The sequence below is a fragment of the Monodon monoceros genome, unplaced genomic scaffold, assembly GCF_005190385.1.
Source record: "Monodon monoceros isolate NGI ecotype Baffin Bay Population unplaced genomic scaffold, NGI_Narwhal_1 Super_Scaffold_15, whole genome shotgun sequence".
Classification (NCBI taxonomy): Eukaryota; Metazoa; Chordata; class Mammalia; order Artiodactyla; family Monodontidae; genus Monodon; species Monodon monoceros.
In genome coordinates this window covers 61,966,661-61,988,590 of record NW_021703771.1, presented here as the reverse complement: position 1 = coordinate 61,988,590, position 21,930 = coordinate 61,966,661, and the positions used below count along the sequence as shown (strand labels likewise).

At 42.6% G+C, this 21,930-nt stretch overlaps 1 protein-coding gene across 7 annotated transcripts in view; it reads left to right on the top strand.

Moving 5' to 3' along the window:
- Positions 1-21,930, top strand: part of MAP7 (microtubule associated protein 7) — a 165,060-nt gene that overhangs the window by 83,117 nt on the left and 60,013 nt on the right. For 5 of the 7 annotated variants that reach the window (XM_029223717.1, XM_029223718.1, XM_029223719.1 and 2 more), the window contains one exon: positions 20,920-21,021. In XM_029223717.1, the coding sequence (XP_029079550.1) occupies positions 20,920-21,021 (102 nt within the window). Of the gene's footprint in view, positions 1-20,355; positions 20,472-20,919; positions 21,022-21,930 lie in introns of those variants that run through there. The other 2 variants (XM_029223720.1, XM_029223722.1) reach the window with 2 other exon arrangements.

Sequence of the window (21,930 nt, the reverse complement as noted above, 5' to 3'; positions counted from 1 at the left end):
AATGAGAAGCCTGTGCACCGCAACGAAGAGTAGCTCCCACTCGCCGCAACTAGAGAAAGTCTGCATGCAGCAACAAAGACACAACACAGCCAAAAATTTTTAAAAAATAAATAAAATAAAAAATAAATTTATTTTTTCTTTAAAGTTACTTAACGTCTACTCAATTATTGGGTTGGCCAAAAAGTTCATTTGGGTTTTCCCGTAACACGTTACAGAAAAACCCAAACGAACTTTTTGGCCAGCCCCAATATTAATATAATCCTGAACTAGAAAATGGCAATTTCTTATGACAGCTCAGTGAATTTAGTGGGAACCGCATCCAAGGTTTCCTCCACATCCTCGGATTCAACCAGCCACGGACAGTGTAGTACTATAGTGTTTACTTTGGGGAAAAATAGACATATAAGTGGACCTGCACAGTTCAAACTCATGTTGTTCAAGGATCAACTGTATAGAGGGTTTGAGAGCAGCTGCATTTCATTTTGAAAAGTGAAAAGGAAAAAAAAAAATGACAATGGACTTGTTACTTTTATTTCTGGAAAATAGCAGCTGCATGGCCCTGAGGCTCCTGAATGCATCCCGAAGATTTTATGCATCCTCCACATGGGTTTAGGTATTAACTGATCAACAGTGCAGCTGATCATAAAATTAACTTCTCACTTTGATGAAATACAAATTAGTACAATTTAAGACTGAGCTACGTGTATCAGCTGTACTCTATAGCCTGAATTTGGGCAGAGAACGGGGTTGAAACATTTATCTTGTAGCTACTGTCAGATTGCTATGAGAATTGTTTATTGTTCTCTCCATTTTATACCTTTTAATTAAGCTAGGGATGGGGAGAGCAAGAGCTAAGAAAGAGAAATATGATTTCATCCCGTGTGGATTTTCCTAGCATTTCACTGAAGGTCTTGCTTCTGTTTCTGTAGTCTTGGAGACCATTGTTTTTCTTTAAAACTAACTGTGGCTTTATTATGAATTCATTAGTACTATGAACTACCAGGAAATAGTAGAACTACTGTGACTTCATGTGTACTTGCCCATGCAGGGCTGAACTTTCACAAAGCAGGTATGCAAATTCTCCTTAGGGTCAAGATAGGTCATCAGAGGGATGAGGCCCCCTTATTGCTTTTTCTCATCATAAAAAAAAATAAACAAGAAAAAGCCACTGGCTCTTCTCACGCCCCAGGACCAGGTCTCAGTTATTCTCCAGGTAGTCTAGCAGGTGAGTTTGTCTAACCCTTTTCTCAAAAATCAGCATGGTGACTGAAAACTACACAAATTCTGGAGGCAAACCACGGCAGATCCATACCCGATTCTGACCACTTACTCTTCTCTGCCTCTGTGTTTTCAGTGTAACATGGGGGTGCTCATTGCCTACCTTACGCGGTACCTATAGGAACTAGATGTGATGGATGTAAAGACTCTAGCACAGTGCTTATTACATTAGATGCCGCTTGATAAATGGCTCTCACAGTTGTTGCTTTTGTTACTGTTACTAATGTATTTTTTTTCCCCTCTACTGTGGTTGTGCTATCTTATTTAACTTTTTAGAGCTTGGTTTTTATAATGAACAGTCTGTGTTTCTCCCTTTTTACATTGAGTGTTTTCAGTGTTTTCTCATTTGTTAGCTTCGCCTCAGGCTACTTTTCTTTCCCTATTGAGTTAATCCAATACTAGATAAGAGACCAGAAGCCTGCTGGGGAGAGTGGAATGAGCAGAGTAGCACATACTAAACTGGACGTTTCTAATTAGAATTTGAAGCATGGTTTTAAGTAATCTAAAAAGGTTTATAATAATCTAAAACCTAGATGTGAAGATTTATAATCAACATTTTGGACATTACATACTATTAGGATAGTTTTGCTAGCTTTTATACTCAGCTTAAGCTTTTTCTTAAAGTCAAGTTTTATAAAAGGGCTAAGATTTTTTTTTTCCTAGTGAAAGGAGAATCAACAAACTTTTAAAGCTGGTTTAAACTAATCTCCAGATCAATGAAAATGAAAATGTGTTGCCATTTGTGTGTTCATTTTAGGCTCCTATGAAATGACTAAATTCTCTCTCTGTCCCTAAAAATTTAGGTGAAACTGTCATTCTTAAATGCAAATTTAGCTAAATGACCTCAGATTGATGTAAGTCAGACCAGTGTCAGTATTTGTGTAACCCCAGCAAAGGCAGCAGCTATATCAATTGCTCTAAGTAGCAGTGAGTTTTAGGGAACTGCTCACAGAGACGGTGCTGGCTTTCCTCCAGGGTGGAGTGATGTGTCCGCAAACAGAAGTCTTAGGAGCAAAGCTATTTGGCTTCTGGGCATCTCTGTGGAGTGGGCCAAGGGCTCTGAGGATGGAGGTAGGGAAGTCCACCCTCTGTCAACACTGGGAGAGTGCTGAGATGCTCTCTCTGGTACAGGCTTCTCATGAGTGGGTGCCAGACCTTATCCAGTTCAATTACCAAGGAGTCCGAGGGGGACTACTGGGCTCTCATCATGGGGAGTCTCGCTCAGACTGGAAGCAGCCACACCTCCAACATAGACCATACTGCTTGGAAGTCAGTGGAGGAGGAAGGAAAGGGACAAGGAGGCAGTTCTCTGCTGAAACTGAAGATACTAGAATGTACCTTCCATAGTATTTCTGCCATAGGCAATAGTGTTCCTGACAGCGACGTATGTCATTGTAAAACATTTTTCTTTGTTACAGAGATGTTGCTCTACCAGATATACAAGTAGAATTTCAGGCAGTCAAGAGGTCTCAGAAGTTCACCTGTTTAACCCATTTAACTCACCTAGTCTAGCCCAGCACAGGGTGCATACACATGGAGGATTTAAAAATCAGCCTAGGTGATGAAGATGAAACATAATGATGTCATTTGTATTTATTCCTACCTCCACGTATGGTGGAGTTATACCATCGTGTCATCAATGCTCGCATTGCCAAGGCTGATGTATTGTTATAGAGGATAGATACAGCAAAAAGTGTATGTGATTGGTTACTCAGTGTAAAGACTTAGATGCTCATTTTTAATGTGGTCACACATTAATTTGATCATTCTGAAGGCCAACGTCCACATATGATTTTTATAAATTTATTTATTTGTTTTTATTTTTGTCTGTGTTGGGTCTTCGTTGCTGCGTGCGGGCTTTCTCTAGTTGCGGCGAGTGGGAGCTACTCTTCGTTGCGATGTGTGGGCTTCTCATTGTCACGGCTTCTCTTGTTGCAGTTGCAGGGCAGGGGCTCTAGGCATGCAGGCTTCAGTAGTTGTGGCATGTGGGCCCAGTGGTTGTGGCTCGTGGGCTCTAGAGCGCAGGCTCAGTAGTTGTGGCGCACGGGTTTAATTGCCCCGCAGCATGTGGGATCTTCCTGGACCAGGGCTCGAACCCGTGTCCCCTGCACTGGCAGGCGGATTCTTAACCACTGCGCCACCAGGGACGTCCCCACATATGACTTTTTTTTTTTTTTATGGTACGCGGGCCTCTCACTGTTGTGGCCTCTCCCTGTTGTGGCCTCTCCCGTTGCGGAGCACAGGCTCCGGACGCACAGGCTCAGCAGCCATGGATCACGGGCCCAGCCGCTCCACAGCATGTGGGATCTTCCCGGACTGGGGCACGAACCTGTGTCCCCTGCATTGGAAGGCAGACTCTCAACTACTGCGCCACCAGGGAAGCCCCACATACGACTTTAATGTGATTTTTTTTTTAATGATTAAGGTGCTCTAAAATCAGTCTAGTGAGTTAGAGAAGGTAAGTGTTTCCTTGTATGAAAACAACTCCCACTGAGATGGGCATCAGCCATACTCATCTTTCCCGTTCTGCTTTGAGGTGGAGTAAATGCTTATCCATGGTGTTTTCAGATGATGAAAGAGTTTATCTTTTAGACATATGAAAAATGGAGTTTTTGTCAGGCATTAGTAATTGCCATAATTTTGCTACAGAATATTTGTTTACAAAGTCAAGTTCAGCCCTGCCTGCCAGAAAAATCTTGCCTAAAGAAAACTGAATAGCATATCCAGAGATAATGAATTGAGGAAAATATGAATGACTGTTTCAGACATTTAAAAAACTGAAATGGCTAATTACGCTTATTAAGTGAACTTCCTTTCTCAACTAGTCCTAAAATATGATCACCTATGACCTTTGCTTTATACATATTTGCTAGACTTCTGTAGTGTCTTAAAAAAAAAGGTAGCAATTCCTGATGATATATGGGTTGTGTTCCAGAGTTTATTTATGAATCGGCTGTTTGAAAGCTGGAACACATTCACGTTATAAAAATATTGCATGTGCAACTGATAACCCACAAAAGCCTATTTAACCTGTTATCTAGTAATGTTATCATAGAATCTCTATGAAAAAAAAAACTCAGTTATGCACTCAACACTTTCTAAACATCTATTCTAATAGTACAATGATCTACCCTTACATTGCTCTTATTCTGTTTTGAAAGCTGATTTTCTCCCTCTCCCAGTCCCTTCTCCCTGCCCTGTCATCACCCATCCATAATTGCTCTCCTTCCTTAGCCTACATAGAGACTAAACAGTATCACAGCCTCTCCCTACCTCGCTATTTACAGAAAGCACACACCCTTTTGAAAATTTTCCAAGCGTTTTCACTGCTATAAAACAAAGGAGGTAGAATAACAAGTGTTTGCAGAAGTCTTGAGCTTGTGCTTCATTTGTATAAACCACAAAGAAATCATGGTTCTCTGTCCCTCCTAGATTTTCCCTGGCACATCTAGGCAAAGTGGCAGGTCTGAGGGGGCACTCCAAGACTGCACTGAGATTTATTCACACCTCACTAGAAAGCTCAGATATTTCTTTAAATATTTTCCTTTCTGACAGTGATTCCACTGGAATTCTGAAAACAGAGCTGGTGGTCTAGAAGCAGGTTCTTGGTTAAAGAACAGGGTGGGGAGACATTCAAGTCCGGTGGCTGGTGACCAATGACCAGTACCGAGGCCAGTCTTCCCTGGAATGGAAGGGGAGCAGCCTGGCTAACGGCAGCTCCATTCCTCTCCACCTCCACTTAGTAACTGTTGAGTTTTTCCCTTTCTTCTAGGAGGAGCTATCTATACAGATTTACCCTCCTCCTGGCTTCTCCAGCTACCCTAGCTCCCAACTCCCAGATGGAGGTCGTCAAGTAAGAAATGGCCTCATAAGATGCATTCCAAAGGCACTTCGAAGAAAGAAGTCAGTTTATCAGCTTAGTTTTGGCTTAGCTCTTCGTGACCCCGAAAGACCTTAAAGCTTAGGCAGATTTAGAACTTGTAATTGGATTCTCTTGTTTGAAATGGATGGTAGCATCCTTCAAATCAACATACGTATGGGAAAACAAGCATATAAGTTGCAGCCTGTAAACCAAATGGTCATCAACGTCCTGTAAAGAGTCTTTCCGGCCTGATAACCGTTTGTCAGGTTGTCACACCGGCCACCCAGTCGCCTTTGTGAGTTGGCAGCCCTCTGTAAAAGGCCTGTTTCTTTTCAGATTTGGATCCTTTCCTTTCGTTTTTGTTCTCACTCGTTACTACTTTTAGGTATTTGATAGGTTCCAAAATTTGAGATCCTCTATTTGGGGACGTTTTGAGTGTTGCAAGTTAAAGAAATTGAACAGATAGAATGCCGTGTCTAGTAGAAAGATAATAGAGAGCAGAACACCATGTTCTGAGTCCCACTTTTTCTTTCCTGCAGAAGATTGAAGGGATGCTTTGTGATTTAAATCCCTTTCCTTGGCCTGATACTGAGTCTCTGGTCATTGCTCTAAGCATACCAAGGTCTTAGCTTAGTCACATTTTTTGCACTCCAGGATGATAGTCTTAATTACCTAATAGAGTCGAATGTATTTTCACATCACAAGCCACATACCCCTGAAAGTCACTAGCAGGGTGAGTCCTAGTACAGCATCTGTGCAGAGCTCCCAAGGTGGGAGTCAATGCTGTGTCACTGCAGGTGTCGTCAGCCTTCTGCTCTTCTCAGCAGTTCCCCGTTTAACAGCCTATGATTCTGGCTTTGAAGTGGGCACAGAAGTGGCCAGGAAGTATTCTTCTACTTTTGCTGCACTGCTACGTTTCCTATGCAGAGAAGGTGCCAGAGAAGCAGTTTGATTCCAGCCCAGCCCACAGTGTCTCCCATCAGAGCTGGCAGAAGCCACAGCTTGAACCAACACAGATTTGGCTTGCAAACCTGAGAGGGGAAGTGGTAGATGTACCCACACGGAGCAAACCTAGTTGGTAAGCTTCTGATTGAGACTGAACACTGTGGCTCCTGGCAGATCCCATTCCTGCCTTTGTTGGCTTTCCCCTGTCTCCCAGGAAAGTAAAGTCGTTTTGGAGCTTTCTTGATAGTCCTCTTCCTTGGGAGTGGTTGCCTTCTCAGTAGAGTCCAGGCTGGCAGAAGCAGAGAGACCTAAACTGCAAGAGATGAATACACCGACTCTGGGGCAAGGGATCAAGTGCTGGTGTTGAATATAAATTATACTCAATTAGGGCTGTGTTCTCACACAGCAATGAAGATTCAGAGAACTTGAAGTTACAGAGAAAGTGAGATAGGGGATTACTGATATTTGATTACTGTAGGCCTGTATTGGAAATGACGAAATGCAGTGCAATTAAAGAGTGAACTTGAGGGACTTCCCTAGCGGTCCAGTGGATAAGACTCCGCGCTTCCAATGCAGGGGGCCCGGGTTCGACCCCTGGTCAGAGAACTACATCCTGCATGCATACCACAACTAAGGAGTCTGCATGCCACAACTGAAGATCCCTCATGCCACAGCTAAGACCCGGCACAGCCTGCCCAAATAAATAAATAAATCTGTCTACCAAATGAGAAAAGAAAGGAACAGAAGAGCAAGTATCCTGATGTTTTGAATAAGTTGAATGCAAACATATATGCACATACATTTTTGGAAGGGGCTTTTACTTCTTAATTTACAGCTTTACATACTATTTGAATTTTCTAACCGTATGATAGACATTTCTTTTTTAGATAAAAAGAATAAATGGGTTATTCAGGTGAGGGGATTATGGACCTTTCAAATTTTTATCTTCATAGTCTTTGTATAGTATAGAAAAGCTAATAAATGTTATTTTTAAAAATAAATCAATTGAAAAAAAAATAAATCAATTGAAATTTTTATTTTTATTTCTTGTTATAGGCAAGTGTACAATTAATACCTACTCTGATACCTTCTCTCTCAGCAATTCTATAAATGTAATTTAGTCCTGTAGCCAAACTGTGAGTGCTTCTGTGCAGTTAATAAGCAGTTGTGTATAGGGCCTTAGGATACTAGATAATTGGAAAAAAAGGAGAATTGTGGCTAAGAAATTATCAAGAGCTATTCTAGATGACTAGATTTGCTCTGGGGGAACCCTTTACATTCTTTTCAGAAATCTGCTGGCTTCTAAGTTTGAATTCCTATGGAATGGATTTCTATCACAAATGATGTTATTAAAACCCTGATCTGGGGGCTTCCCTGGTGGCGCAGTGGTTAAGAATCCTCCTGCCAATGCAGGGCCCACAGGTTCGAGCCCTGGTCCAGGAAATCCCACATGCCGCAGAGCAACTAAGCCCGTGCGCCACAACTACAGAGCCTGCACTCTAGAGCCTGTGAGCCACAACTACTGAAGCCCGCGTGCCTAGAGCCCGTGTTCCGCAACAAGAGAAGCCACGGCAATGAGAAGCCCGCGCACCGCAACGAAGAGTAGCCCCCCTCGCCGCAACTAAAGAAAGCCCACGTGCAGCAAGGAAGACCCAATGCAGCCAAAAATAAATAAATAAATAAATTTATTAAAAAAAAACAAGCAAAACCCTGATCTGGCATCTTTTGCTCTTTTTTTTTTCCTGCTAATTTTGCTCCTCCTGCTGTTTTTCAAATCTAAATGCGGATCTGCTTTAATATAATGAAGCAGCCCCTGTTTTGCTTTCTGACTTCTGGAAGAAATTGGAGTAAGTTATGATGTACCAAATGAAGGCGGTGCTGAAATCCAAAGTGCGTCCAGACTCCCCAGTGTCGAGCCTGCTTGTGAATGCCTTGAATGAAAAGCCATTCTCTAAGACACACATACGAGATATTTTTATCGTCTAACCACCACCTAGTTTTGTGTGCCTTGTTTTCCTTTCTGGTTCATCACTGCCCTTTGTAGCGTTTTATTATCCCCCATTCCCCCACCTAAATTAAATCCTCTCCTTTTTCTGAATCTCACCCACCTTCAGAGCTCTTTTGGAGCATCCCCTCAGCCCTCAGTGATGTCTGACTGGGTTGGGAGAGGTGATTGTTGGGGAATAGAGGAAGCGGAAGCTAGCAGGGTGGGCTGGGGCCAAAGTTTGGAAGATATTTGGAAGCTAAGATGCTTGGACTTCATTCTGTAGTTAGTGAGAACTCTGTCAGCTTAGGGATTGCTTTTAATGGTGACTGCAGAATCCAGGAAAAAAAAAGTGATTTAAACAAATTAGGCATTTTTTTTTCTTACCTACATCAAACATGGAAGTGAACCGTTGCTAGTACTTGTTCAGCAGCTTAAAAATGGCAGGGCCAGATCTCAATTATTCCCATAGCCTCTCCCTCGTGATTGCCTCCTGGTTACAAGGCAGATGCTCTGCCCTGAACATCACATCCAGGTTCAAGGCAGGAAGAAAAGGAGCGGGAAGGAACAAACCCACCTGTGTCTGCTTCTCCTCTGAGGAGCATTCCCACAAACCCCACCAGCAACTTGTTTTCAACGTTTTGGCCAGAACTGTGTGTTGTGGCTAACTGGGGTTCTGTTAGAAAAGAGCCATCAGAGAATAGATATTTATTGGGCAACCAGCATGGATTGACCCAGAGCCTTCCCTATGCAAGTTTGCAGTATGAATTTCCAACCGAGAAATATTGCATCAACCATTCCCTCCACCCCCCCTTTTTTTTTTTTTAACTATAAAGCACAGTTTTTGCCTCGCCTCTCATGAGATTATCAGTATTTTGACCTTTTGGAAATAAACATTCAAAACTCATGTACGGGACTTCCCTGGTGGCGCAGTGGTTGAGAGTCTGCCTGCTGATGAAGGGGACGCGGGTTCGTGCCCGGTCTGGGAGGATCCCACATGCCGCGGAGCGGCTGGGCCCATGAGCCATGGCCGCTGAGCCTGCGCATCCGGAGCCTGTGCTCCTCAACGGGAGAGGCCACAACAGTGAGAGGCCCGCGTACCGCAAAAAAACAAAACAAACAAAAAAAACCCCTCATGTACGATAGAATGAAATCAAATGCTAAGTAGTGCAGGGCAGCCTTGGAGTGTAGTAAAAGAAAGAAATATGTTGGAGATACGAATAGCTAGAAAAGATTTCATGAGAAAGAGACTTGAGCTGGACTACGAAAAATGGCCTGGATTCTGTATGACACTATCATGGTGCATACGTGACATTATACATTTGTCCAAACCCAAAACAACACCAAACGCGAACACAAATGTGAACTATGGACTTTGGGTGATAATGATGTGTCAGTGTAGCTTCATCGAGGGAAGCAAATGTACCACTCAGTGCAGGATGTTGTTGGTGGGGGAGAGTGTGCATGTGTGGAGGCAGAGGGTACATGGGAACTCTCTCTACTTTCTGCTTAATTTTGCTGTAAACCTAAAACTCAGAAATAAAGGCTATTTTTCTTTAAAAAAAGAAAAAAGATGGATTGGATTTAAATAGTTGGAGAGGCGGTAAGGCTGATGTTCCAAGGAGAGAAGGAAAAACAAATAAGGTCACAGATGTAGAAATGACTGCAGCATAAGACAGCATGGTGAAACTGGGTTGGCCCATCGTCTCAACCTTTAAGCTAAATGTTCAATAATTACCTGAAATGAATTGGAATAAACTTAATCTTTCATTATTTGCCACTCATTCCTACTGAGTTTTTCAGTGTTAACATAAGAAAATTTAAAGTTAAGTATTTTGCCGTTTTCTGCAGAGGAGGAGGGCGTAATGGTTCATATTCTGCAACCATGTGTATATGTGAAGCACAGATTAAACTCATTCAGTCAGCTAATACTCAAAGGATTAAAATTACTTTCACGTTTCTTTGCAAAAGTAAGTCCACTGCTTATTCGGGATTCTTTCTGAGAACTGTACATTTACTACCTTGATAATTATATTTTGCATTTAAGTACAAAATCTTTTCTGTTTTGTGGCCAAAACTCATGTTGTAAAACAGTAGCATTAGCCATTTTAGTTTTCTTTCAAGTTGTAATCCTGTTAGAAGTAAAAACTTCTTTCAGTTGGTTACTTTAATTAAGGCGAGGATAATAAAGTTGAGTTCTAATTATTTTTCTTTCCCAAGTTATTTAAACAGTTGCTTTTAATTACACATTGAATTTAATTGAATTCAATTAAATTGAATCTAATTGGGTCTAATTGATAAACTCCCTACCCAGCTGTTGAAATTTAGACAATGAACTACAACCTGTAATTTACCATTTCTCAGTGAGACTGGAAAACAATATGGTTAGGGTTTTCACCTCTTTTCTCTACTTTGACCTGGACTTTGCTTAATCATAAACATTATTCACATTATGGGGCAGAGATCATTTGTGTAGCAGCTTGCCTTGTGACTGGTGATAAATCGCCAGGAACGTACATCACCCATGGGGATGAAAAGGCTTTTGCCTTTTAATCTGGTTTATATTAATACAGGAGGAAAATACAGCATTTTCTGTTCTCTTTATAGTGTTGCCATCTGGCTGGAGGAAGGCTTTTGTTTATTTTTTGTTTGCTTTTAAATAAAAGCCTTTTGGGTTGAATGTAAAGTGTGTAGTGTTTACTCCTGTCAGCTAAATGTATCAGAAGAACTTTGTAACACGAATCAAGAAGCTGCTTTTGGTGGTAAACAAAAGACCTTGAGAATTAATTCCCAGTTGTTTCCACAAAATATATGGAACATGTGCTTTTCTGAAATGCTTTTCTTCATTTCAGCTAAGGTGGACGTTTTTTTGGCTTTTTAACAAACAGATTATCAAAACAAATTAAGTTGCTTTGGATAAAAAATTTTGGGTTCACAAACCCCTCAAAGGTGAAATGCCTGTTTTGTAGCCTGCCTGATGTTTCCAGCCAGAGGCTATACTGGTCTCATGCTTTATCCCATGCAGTATAGGCAGTGTTCTGTATTTGGAGACTGACCCTGGAATTCCCCAGATACTCACTATAAGTGATACTGGGCAAACCTTTCTAACACGTGGCTGCCAGAACAGTCATTTGATTTTGAGTCTTGCCTGACATAATGTCAAAACCATCCAAAGATGACACTAACTAGCTTTTGTTTTCTGACGTGGAGTGATGTGACTGTGAGCTGACAATTCTTTTGGTCATCTTTTTCGCTGCAGTCTCAGCAGCCGTCAAAAAACGGGCAATTCCCGTGGCCCCGTGTCTCCACGGACCCACCTCGTGGGTCTCATGCACACATCTGTGTCCTCTCCCTCGTCGCTCACCTTGGAGCATCTGCGTTCTCACCCCTGTGCACTGGTTTGCACACCCAAGTTCCCATGGGGCCGGCTCGCGTCTGCCCCTCCCCCTGGCACACGAGGTCTCCCGGCTCCACAGCCTCTTCTGCTCACAGGAGCCCTGAGCCCGTCATGCGTGGTGCCCACCCGTCCAACTCACATCTCTTGTGTATACCTCCACGGGGGCATTGTGGCTTCCCGGGTCCACTGTCACCTGTGCCCCTCGTGTCTTCCGGTCACACGTGTGTCCATGGTTCTCCCCTGTGTAAATATCATGCCCCCACCCCCGTGACCCTTGGGCACTGACCCGCGTGTGTTGCTGGTGAGCACACCCAGGACCATGTTCTCACGGCGCCTGTACCCTGCCCTGCCCTGCCTCTCGGAGGGACGGCTGGGGAGGGGGCCAGCTGCCCCATTACCAGAATGTACAGCTCGTAGATTTTTTTTTTTTTTTTTGCTGTACGCGGGCCTCTCACTATTGTGGCCTCTCCCATTGCGGGGCACAGGCTCCGGATGCGCAGGCTCAGCGGCCATGGCTCACAGGCCCAGCCGCTCCGCGGCATGTGGGATCCTCCCGGACCGGGGCACGAACCCGTGTCCCCTGCATCGGCAGGCGGACTCTCAACCACTGTGCCACCAGGGAATCCCAGCTCATAGATTTTTAACGGGGCTTTTTCACTTAGAAGCTGCACATTATGGAACATTAAACAGTTTGTCATAGGAAAAAAAAAAAAGGGCGAATGTGTACTTTTTCTTTTTAGTTACCTTGTCATTAATACTTTTTCTTCCTGGGCTTTTGCCACAATTTGTTTGGGGTACATCATCTACCCTCTCTTCCTCTCTCGTTTCCTTCTTCAGGTATTTATTCAGTGTCACCTGTATTCCAGATAGTGGGCTAAACACTAAAGGTACAGGGATTATAAAGATGAAGGCACCATCCCTGCCCTCAAGTTCCTCTGGTCTGGTAGAACTTATCACAGTTCTGCACCTGGCTAAGTACCAAAGACGAAGTTGATAGATGACGAACTGTTAATAAACAGCTACATGTATCTGTTTCAGTCTTCATGCCTTATTGTTTTGAAGATGAGTGATGTTTCTGGTGAATTCTGTTCCCATACATCACATAACTAGGCACAGTATTGGATTATATTTGTAAAATCAATGTCTTTGCATTGGGTTTGTATTATCTCCATATTGGACAAATTGCTTTTTGGCTGAATATCGTTTTCCATCACTGTCATAATTTTTTTTTCATTATGAAGAAATGAACTTATCAGAAAGTGACTTTCAGTCACTCTTCGTTGTTGCTGGATGAGCACCCTCCAGATTTTAAAACCTCCACAGGGTCTTACAAGCCTCTAATGTAGTCTAGTGTAGCCGCCAAGTCATTACTTTTTGTTCTATCTGGAGTGTGTGAAATGCAAAGAAAAAGGTCTCAATTGAATTGTTTCTGTCAACAGAGTGAATAAGGAAGATGCAGTGTATGACTCGGATACACATTATTACCAAATGTTCTCATTTAATTGCATTTCTTTTTGCAACAAGAAATGAGCAATAGAGTGCTGAATAAATAGTTCATGGTTCTTATTGCTGCCAGGCTAAATGTGGCCAGGTGTTGTGCCATACCATGAAGTGGTTTATCCTGGTGCAGGGGGGGCAAATCAGACTCGGCACTGTTTTTCAGTATCTCTAGTTACAGACGTTGCCATGGCACAGTACCTGTAAGTTTGCATAGTAAAGTGGCTGCTTCCCCCTCCTGAGCAGTCTATGAAAGATTAAAGATATTCATCAGCATCTACCCGTATGTTTTTTTCTTGACCTGCCTGCAAAATGACCTGTAAAAACACCCCAGGGGCTTCCCTGGTGGCGCAGTGGTCGAGAGTTCTCCTGCCGATGCAGGGGACACGGGTTCGTGCCCCAGTCCGGGAAGATCCCACATGCTGCGGAGCGGCTGGGCCTGTGAGCCGTGGCCGCTGAGCCTGCGCGTCCGGAGCCTGTGCTCCGCGACAGGAGAGGCCACAACAGTGAGAGGCCTGCGTACCGCAAAAAAAAAAAAAAAAAAAAAATTAAAAAAAAAAAAACACCCCACCTCTTTCCCAGCCAGGCACACTTCCTGCATTCCGTGTTTCCTCTTCCTACCTACTCTCTTGCTCCCTGGAGTTCGTGGCTGGGGCCCCATTTCCTGCAGGATCTGAAGCAGAGGAGACCCGGAGCGTCTGCGCAGGGTCCCTGTGTGGTGCTGCCCTGGCTCCTGCTAGGCTGGCCACACTGACTCTGCTCCTCCCCTGCTCCCTGATGCTTCAGCTACAGACAGAGGTTTCACCACAGTCACTCATGTCACTTTCTCCCCTTAATGGTTACATAATCACCTCTTATGATTAAGAGTTATGGGTAAATAGAAAAATCTGAATAATTATTAAATTATCCAGAAAGTGGAGTTCTTAAGATAACTGGTTTTAGTCTGGTTTCCTTTTATTGAGATGATAACCTTTTTAAATACATTTCCAGCGGGCTTGTTGGGCCTCACCGTTCATTTATCCAGGGTCCACTGAAGCTAGAGTAGTTCACAGCTGGAAGTGCCGTGTGGCCATGCTTCAGTGACTTTCCATTGCCTTCATCATAAAGTCCAAACTCGTGGAATTGGAGGACACATTGACCTCGGCCTGTTTGTCTTATTTTCAACTTCCTGCCTTACTAAACCCACTGTTCTGACTGGTCAGTCCCCTGATGCTCTCTCGTTTTTTTTTGCCTCGGTAGTTTTGCATATACCATGTCCCAGCCAGGCGTGTTCTCTTTCCCCACCACTTATACAGATTCACTCCATTCTTCAAAACCTTTATCCAGTGAAGTTTCCCATCACTACTATCCCCTGTAGCACCTCCTCCCACCTCTGAATCCCTGTAATACTATACCATTTATTTGGTTATTAGTCCTCTATAGTGTATTGATTTTTGAAAACTGAATTGGTCTGGTTTTGTAACTGCATGTATTTGCATATTGTCTCCTCCAAAGGATAATGAGCATCTTGCAGGTGGACACTACGTCCTACAATCTTCATATTCTTAGGGCATGGCACAGTGGCTGGCCCATGGGAGAGTCTGTAAATGTTTATTGAAAACACCACATAACATTTCTGAGCCTGGGAATATTGTGGTTCCATTGATAGTAACAAGGAGACTGAGTTGGCTGATTTTGTGAGGACAGTTAGTTCAGATTTTGACATAGTTTCAAGTGATAGCAGAGATACATGAGCATATATTCCTTAGAGGTGGAAGACTTTATAAATGCAGATTTGCAAGTGACTGAGGTCAAGATTGTGCTTCAGGCCATGATAGGGAAGAATGTTTCCAAAGGAAGAGAAATTATTGGGGTAATCAAAAGCTCCCAGGGGTCTGGAAAAGGAAAAAGCGATAGAAAAGATGCGTTGTTCACTTAATATTATTTTCCCAGTACTGAGCACAAGGTGTTCCACGGAGTAGGGTGTTGACTGAATAAATGTGAAGAAAACTGAAGTGAAGTGGGAAATTAAACCTAGGTTTGTCTCATGCTGACTCCCATGGGCTTTGATCATTCCTATACAACTTCACATACAATTATGGGGAATTTAAACTGAAAAGCTCTCCATCATGTGGGTTAATCAGAAAAGCCATTAGAAGTTACGAGATTGCATTATGTCCTTCTTATCCTGATGCAACTTTCATAAATAATATTGGATAAAACATTTAATAGCTATGACTTAAATGTTACAATACTCCTGGCAGCTATATTAGAATAAATTTTAACTGTCAAGAAAATAAGCAAACAGATCTCATAAAGCAGAACATTTTAGGTGAAACACTCTGAATTACCTGAGAGTTACTCTGTGATCTTTATATGTTGTGATTTTAAACCAGTAACATTCTTCAGTTGCCAGAGCAGTATTCTGCGGCCAGATTTTCAAATACGCTATTTATGATTCAGGTTCTGTGATTCACTAAGAAAGACTCAGGACTCAGCATACAATCATACTTGTGGCTAAGATTTATCGTAGCAAGAAGACGTAAAGCAAGACAGCACTTGCAGGCCTGCAACGTTGACTTTTTTACTGCACGGGTAGATTGAAACTATGAGATTGAGACAGATGAAGTTGCAAAATTCAACCATTTTTAACTACAGAAATGACAGTTGTGTGCAGTTCAGCCTCTCGTTCTGTCTTCTGGTTTACTCCCCCAAAGTTATGTGGGTAGCCTGTGGGGCTGGATTCCACAGAGTACAACCCATCATACAGAGCTGGGAATTGAGGGCTAAAGTTTTGCTGTTTCCCAGCCCACATGCCACCCTTTATAATGGTGACAGAAGTACATAATTTTTGTGGAGGTCAAGACCACCTATCATTCAGTGAGTTTAAACTCAGCATTGTCCTTAAGGTCGCAGTCATAAATATCTTACAAGAGTAAGCATTTTACTAAATTAAGCATTTGTTGGACCAGTTCTCTTGATCAATGGAGAGAAGACTCTTCAACCGGACCATCCAGCCAAAAATAGAAACAAAACAGTGGGAACCCCATGACCTTTATGGGAAGACATTGCAATGAATGGTAGAGGATATGGATTACAGAGACACATTGGTGGCGCTTCCGGGAGCTGCAGAATTTTTACTGGATGAAAGCTCCAAGTGTCTGCTGCCTGCATATTTTGTTGCAGAGTGATTTAGAGGCAGAGTCCCAGACCACAAGGGTGCTTCTCTCCATCCTTCCTCTTGTCTTTAATACACTTACATGTGACACTAATGGAATAAAGCTTTCAAGCTAGCAGGAAGATCAATAAAAATTTTGTAAGGCTAGCAAACACTTATTGAGCGTCATAGTATATGGCTTAGTTTTCTTTTTTGAAAAATGAAAGAAAAGAGATTCAAATAAATAATACTGGAAAGTCACTTGCGTCATTTTAGAAATGGTATTATTTTAATGGTAAATTTAAAAATAGTGTATGTGATCCTACCTGCTAGTTATCTGGGATTTCCAGATTTTTAAATGTTTAAATCTTAAAACGAATAAATTCCCCCTTTTCACTATGTTCTCAAACAGTGAAATTCCCTGCACTTGGTTTAAAAAAAAAAAAACACCTCAGAAGATTTTATTTTCCTATTATGATTGAGGGTTCTTTTTTTTTTTTTTTTTTTTAAGGCTCATACTTACTTAATGTGACGGTAACTTGAAAGGTATTAAATCTCAGAAAACTGTCATCTCTCTAAGCCCCAGAAAGACGGATGATTACCTCTTCCCAAGCCAGGTTGTACCCTGGAAACTGTACCAATAAGTCCCGCAACCTGAGGCCCCCAGGAGGTGCGACTGTACCTGAGCTGAAAACCTCTGAAAGCAGCAGCAGAGCCAGACTCTGCTCCCCAGGACCACTGTCCCCAGTTTGACACAGGTTTGCTTTCCCTGTTAGCAATGAGCGAGCACAGCCCAGAGGAACTAGAAACCTGGTTTCCCACATTGGTGTAGGAATAGGGAGAGAGCCTAAAATACCTTCCACCATGTATTGAGTCTTGCAGTGGGCCTGGCAGTCTCATTTAATTTTCACAACTCTGAAAGTGTTTTCCTGCACTGCAGATGGGGAAATGAAGACTGAAAGGTTAAGTGATGTGCGGCTGGTTCACAGCTTCTAAGGGGCAGAGCCAGGTCAACGCTCCAAAGCACACCTTCCCCACAAACTCAAACACACAGCTACACCTCCGAGTGTGGGAAGCCCAGGACCTTGAGGAAGGGCGTAAACGCTGAGAGAAGGAGGGCTGAATATTTGCTACACACCTCCTATATGCCAAGCTGTGTTCTTAACATCTTTTCAACTAATCCTCCCAACGACCCTGTGAGTTAGGCAGTTTCACCCCCGTATTACCTACTTAGAGAAGTCAAGAAACTTTGAAGGTCACTGAGCTAGTTAGTAGCAGGGCTTACAGCTAAACCCAGGTCTGTTTGAGTTTATCTTCCCTCTTACCATGATAGAATGTTAACCAAAATTGTTTTTGGAGAAATAAGGACCATTACATTGGTGGAAAGGAAAGACCGATAGAAAAGCAGAAACATAGCCTGAAAACTTTAGACAAATGTTCAACCTAATGGTTAAAAATTAACAGTATATAATCTTGCGCTAAATAGCCTGACAACTTTTTAAATTACCTTTATTTTACTAAATTTAACCTGTCAGTTGTATATGAACATAACACACTTTAAGATCAATTTTAAATTTGTCTTGTTAAGAATAGGACTCAGGAGGTCTTTTGTGATAGAAATGAATTCCTGAGATCCAAATGATAACAAAGTGGGCAGATAGGGCTTCCTTGGTGGCGCAGTGGTTGAGAGTCCGCCTGCCGATGCAGGGCACACGGGTTCATGCCCCGGTCCGGGAAGATCCCACGCGCCGCGGAGCGGCTGGGCCCGTGAGCCATGGCCGCTGAGCCTGCGCGTCCAGAGCCTGTGCTCCGCAAAGGGAGAGGCCACAACAGTGAGAGGCCCGCGTACTGCAAAAAAACAAACAAACAAACAAACAAAAAAGTGGGCAGATAGATGTTCAACTAGAGTGGATCTGTTAAAAGTCAGATGTAGATAAATTGGAATTCAAGTAACCAGACCTCCAGTCTAATTGAAATTTATATCTTACAGTTGAGTTTCAAGATAAAGCAAATTACAACCAAAAAGAAAAAAATAAGCTTTTTATCAGGGATTAATCAAGGATTATTTGGAAAAGTCACTTGCACTGAACATGTGTTTAATCTCCCTCATGGTCCACTGTAACATAATATTCAGCTAGGATTGATGTCTGTTGTCAGGACCTGGGGCAACTGCAGATATTCAATCACCAGAGACAGATTAAATTATGTCAAATATGCCGAGGCAAGAAAGAAACGAATACATTTGTAATATATGCTACACAAGTGGTCCTAATTATCTTTCATTTAAGTAAAAATAATAAGTAGAAGATCCCTTAAACAGCTTACTAGTTAAGGCTTTATTTACTATGTGCTGGAGGTGGCTATATAATAAAAAGAAAATAATAAAGGTATTGCAAATCTGTGTGCCCTCCTTTCTGTTCATCTTCTTTACGAGCAGTTTTAAGATTACCTTGCAGAATATGGAAGAATGTTGTTCTATCCATATTGAGCACCAGAGTTCCAATTAAGTCAATTTTTGGTCTTTAGGGGCTACCTCTAAAATTGTGAGACTATAGGCCAGTACTAACTAGTATGGACTTTACCTGCCACGTGGTGATGATTGGCAACTTGTTTTTGGCAAGTAGGATGAGAGTGTGTGTTATAGCAATCAGTGTTTATGTTTGAACCTGTATTTAAAGCCAACAAATTATTTGAAACTGGGCAATTAAACAGTGTTAAACATACTATATAAGATGCTTTCTACTGTTTAGTCTGTGGTTTCCTATGCTAGTTAATACTGTATGTAATTGACAGCCATAATTTGGTATATTCTTCATTCAGAGGTAAAAGGTAAATTTAGTAACTTTTTTTTTTAGTACATCTTAGGTGCCATTTTTAAATTTAGTCTTCCTGAAGCATAACTACTGTCACACCCTTTCAGATTCCAAAACCTTGAACCAGTGAGTCCTGTTTTCTAGTTATTAGCCATTTCCCTCAGCCTAATGGAGGAGATAATAAATATGTAACATGTCAGGGATAAGGGCTACAGACAAAGCAGAGTAAGAAGGAGTGGGCGGGGCTTCCCTGGTGGCGCAGTGGTTGAGAGTCCGCCTGCCGATGCAGGGCACACGGGTTCGTGCCCCGGTCAGGGAAGATCCCACATGCCGCAGAGCGGCTGGGCCCGTGAGCCATGGCCGCTGAGCCTGCGCGTCCGGAGCCTGTGCTCCGCAACGGGAGAGGCCACAACAGTGAGAAGCCCGTGTACCGCAAAAAAAAAAAAAAAAAAGGAGTGGGCGGTAATGAGTGATAGAGGTGCTATTTTAGATAGATCAAGGGGACTCTAATGTCACATTTGAGCAGAGACCTAGTGGAAGTGAAGGGGAGACCCGTGTTGACATCTGGGGGAAGAACATTTCAGGTACATGCAAAGGCTCTGAGATGGACTAAGTCAGTCAGTATGATCTGAGTATGATGATCTGAGTCAGTATTATCAGAGTAATTAAGGGGGAAAGTGGTACAAGGTAAAGGCCAAACCATATAGTACCTTGTAGGCCATGGACAGACCTTGAATTTTGCTCTGAGTGGGATGACGGCTGTTAGACCTTGGAACCGAGGAGTGACATGACTTATGATTTAATGGGATCACTCTGGCTGCTGAGATGAGAATAGACTGAAGAGGATCAGTGGTGGGGTCAGGGAGACTGGTTAAGAGGGTATTGCAGTCTCACAGGGAAGAGGAGATCAGAAAGGTAGTGGTAGAGGTGATGTTTTTTAAGGTAGAGCTGTAAGAACTTACTAATGGATCAAATTTGGGGAGTGATTGGAGGAGAGAAATCAAGGATGATTCCAAGGCTCTGGGCCTAATCTACTGGAGAAACGGAGTTGCCTGAATGGGTGGGGAAGACTGGGTGGAACAGATTTTAAGGCAGAGGGTAGGAGGCAGGGAATAACAAGGGCTTGGTTTTTGACATGATTTGTGAGAAGTAGCAAAGATACTTTAAATATCTTTTAAAAATATATTCAAGTCATATGTGTGAAGAACAATTTACCTGAAGGACCCTATACTTTATATAACCAGAGAATTGCCTGATATTTCTGCCCTTCGGTCCCTTTCTAGAGTACATTTCCCTTAGTCTCTTGAATAATCTTTGTTATTGAACATTTGCTAGAGGCGTTTCCAAAATCCTAGTAAATTATTTCCCTGTTTCCCTTTTGGTGACCTGCTTGGTTATGTTCTTGGAATTTTTTGGTTCCTAATGCATGACCTTTTTAAGAACAAAGATCAGAGGCTCTAGATCCCAGTCTTATTTCTTCCCGGTTGCTTTATGTATAAACTGGGACAGCCGGGGTGAACAACTCCGTGGACCCTGAACACGCCACCACTGTAGGATTGGTTAGTTGAGCTGAGGCTATTGATTTTTTTTTTTTTTTTTTTTTTTTTTTGCGGTACGCGGACCTCTCACTGTTGTGGCCTCTCCCGTTGCGGAGCACAGGCTCCGGACGCGCGGGCTCAGCGGCCATGGCTCATGGGCCTAGCCGCTCCGCGGCATGTGGGATCTTCCTGGACCAGGGCACGAACCCGTGTGCCCTGCATCGGCAGGCGGACTCTCAACCACTGCGCCACCAGGGAAGCCCCTGGGCTATTGATTTTTGAATGTGTTCTTCCCACTGAACAGTGTGCTCCTTGAGGGCAGGGGTTGTTGGCTGCTTAATCTTTATATCTCCTGAATCTAGCCTAGCACTTGATACAAGGGTTAACAGTAAATGTTGAATATGTGAATGTTTCTGAATAAATTTTAAGAAACTAAATATGTCTTTTCTCTTTTGTCTCATTTGTATAGCGCCTGATGGCAACAAAGTGCAAGATAAGAAAACCGCGGCCTCCAATCGGCCTGCTTCTGCTATTTCAGGACAAAATAGCAACCACACAGGAAATAAACCAGGTACTATGCATTGCCTTTGCTGTGGAAAAAGGAAAGTTAACCCAAAGGGCTTAGTCATGCTAGAATTTAGGAGAGCTTGGTCAGTCCTGCCACCAAAACACACACTCAGACTGACTCGTATGAATATGTCAGAGAACCTCTCACACCTTGATTTTCTCACTTTAAAATGGAGATTCAAGGCTATGCCCTACTTACCTCTCAGAATCATTCTGACAGTCAGTGAGATGGTGTATGTGAATGCACTGTTTACTGTCAAGCAGTGTATAAGAGGAAATAATTTTGCCATTCTGCCTGAAATGATAGATATGACACAATTTTCTGTACCTGTATGCCCAGCATTGTTGCATATCTCTTTTGTGACTTTTTCAAAAACCACTTAAGGAAATCATTACACACAGCATAGCTGGTATAGAATGACGTTTTTGTTCTCCATTCCCTGCAATGATTGTACACCTACACAGCAATTGCATCTGATAGCCTGTGATTCATGGTCTGTTCCACTCAGTGATACGACGAAGCAAACACTCTGTAAACATAATACAAACAATTGAATAGACAATGCAGTTGCTTCCAGGTATCCAACAACCATTGTGTGGTCCTTGGGAGAGACTAACTTACAGTCTGATGATAAGAGACAGTCAAAGGAAGGTAAAGGCAAATTGAACACCCCATGAGGTTCTTGGAAGCGTACTTCTTGCTGCATCCAAGGCCAAAGTCACTCAAGAACAGTGAATCAGTGAGAATAAAGATGGAAATAACTGTACCTAGCCCCATAGAAAACATTCCCTATTGCACCTAGTTTTGTGGGGCTTTTTTTCCCATGTGGAAAAGGTCTTGAACAGAGAAGGTAAATCGAGCTTGCCATTTAGGAGAGAAATAACCAGTACTATTGCAGGTATTGCATGAGTA